This window comes from Herpailurus yagouaroundi, unplaced genomic scaffold (assembly GCF_014898765.1).
Source record: "Herpailurus yagouaroundi ecotype Mexico unplaced genomic scaffold, PumYag 199, whole genome shotgun sequence".
Taxonomy (NCBI): domain Eukaryota; kingdom Metazoa; phylum Chordata; class Mammalia; order Carnivora; family Felidae; genus Herpailurus; species Herpailurus yagouaroundi.
The window spans coordinates 11,244,272-11,245,873 of NW_024412430.1; the positions used below are offsets into that span (position 1 = coordinate 11,244,272).

General features: G+C 52.1%; 1 protein-coding gene across 1 annotated transcript in view; it reads right to left on the minus strand.

Moving 5' to 3' along the window:
- ENTREP1 (endosomal transmembrane epsin interactor 1) overlaps nt 1-663 on the minus strand; it is a 67,840-nt gene extending 67,177 nt beyond the window's left edge. Inside the window, exon 1 of the mRNA XM_040449397.1 lies at nt 631-663. Within this exon, the coding sequence (XP_040305331.1) occupies nt 631-648 (18 nt within the window). The 5' untranslated portion in view covers nt 649-663. The remainder of the gene's footprint in view (nt 1-630) is intronic.
- Between the last annotated feature and the right edge of the window lie 939 nt (nt 664-1,602).

The following is a 1,602-nucleotide window of genomic DNA, read 5'->3' on the forward strand; positions in this document are numbered from 1 at the left end:
CCACTTGCTGCCGCCGCCGCCGCCGCTGCCCCGGCTCCCGCCGGCCGCACCCACCTGCCACCCGGGCGTCCGCCTCCCGCCGGCCGCGGGCGCGCCCTCGCTCTCACCCACACACGCCCGCGCCGCGCGGCTGCTGCCCGCTCCGGGGCACCGCCGAACGCCCCGCTCCCCGGCGTCCGGGAAAGGCGCCCGGCCCCAAGTTTTTAAGGGAGTCGCTCGGGCTAGGAGGGACCTCGCAGTCTGGGCGCGTAGGAGCCGGTGGCGGAGGATCTAACACGCTGCCCCCCACGCGCCGAGCTGGGGCTGGGCAGAGGCGCGGAAGAAGCGCCGCGGACTCTCGTCCCCTTCCAGTCCAGCCAAGAGAGACCCCCTGGCCAGCGTAACGCAAAGGGAGCCCGGCTTTAAACTTTTTCCCCCTCCTGGGGGAGGGAAGGCAGGAGGAGGGGTTGTGGGTGACTTGGTGGGAAAAGTCTAAGCCTCAGGGCTTCGGGGAAGGACGAGGCAGAGCGAAGTCACCACTCGCGTGAGGCTTCCGGGCGCTGACACTGCGCGTGGAAGGAGGGGGAGGGGCGGGCGAGGAGGGGTGCGTTCCTGGCACCCGGGTAAGAGCCAGCGTCAGCGTGAGGTTACCTTGGAGGTGTCCAACATCCAGAAAGAACTAACCCGGGGATGGTCTGGCGCGCGGGGCAAAGGTTCCAGGGTGTCCGCCTCTCCTTGACTTGTGCGCTCTATTAGGCAGCATCTGGTAGAACATAGAATCCCAAACTTCCCGAAGAAATATCCTAATAAAATCCTAATCTGTTTTTTGGTCATTTATAAGGCATATTTAGAGCTTAAAAAAAATGATTAGCCTTTGCAAAAGGATTTTCTCTAAGAATACATGCCCTTCTTTCCAAAGATTCTTCTTATGTATTGAAAGTGTTCTTATGCATAATACCATCATAATAGATTTTTTTTCCAGGTTAAAAACAGGGCAGTGTCGCTTTGCTGCAAGTCAGTCTCTGTATTTGGCAGTTCATTTTGTAAGTAGAGTGAAGGTATTTAACCTCCTGCCCAATAAACCACGAGAAATGTGTATCCGTTTTTATGCACTGCTTGCAAAAGCTGTATTTTGGTCTTTCTTACTTCAACCCACAATGTGATGCATTGCCAATGGGCATGTGTGTTTACATATATACTTTTTGAATTATTCAAGCATCTGTGGTTAATAGTCCCTAGGACTTCTTTTACAAAGTCTCCTTGGAAGTAAACTTCAAACTCCATTTTCTGGAGAAATGGGGAGCTATATTCTATTCTATTTTTTAGAGAGAGAGCGGGGGAGGGGCAGAGGGAGAAAAAGAGAGAGAGGAAGAGACTCTTAAGCAGGCTTCATGCTCAGTGGGGAGCCTGCCTCTGGGCTTGGTCCCAGGACCCTAGGATCATGACCTGAGCCAAAATCAAGAGTCCCACACTCAACCAACTGAGCCACCCAGGCACCCCAGGAACTGTATTTTAAAATAAATGTTTAAAGTATGTTGTTACATGCACTTTAAAAAACATCTTATAGTACATGTTCTTTTTTTTTTTTTTTTAATTTTTTTTTTCAACGTTTATTTATTTTTG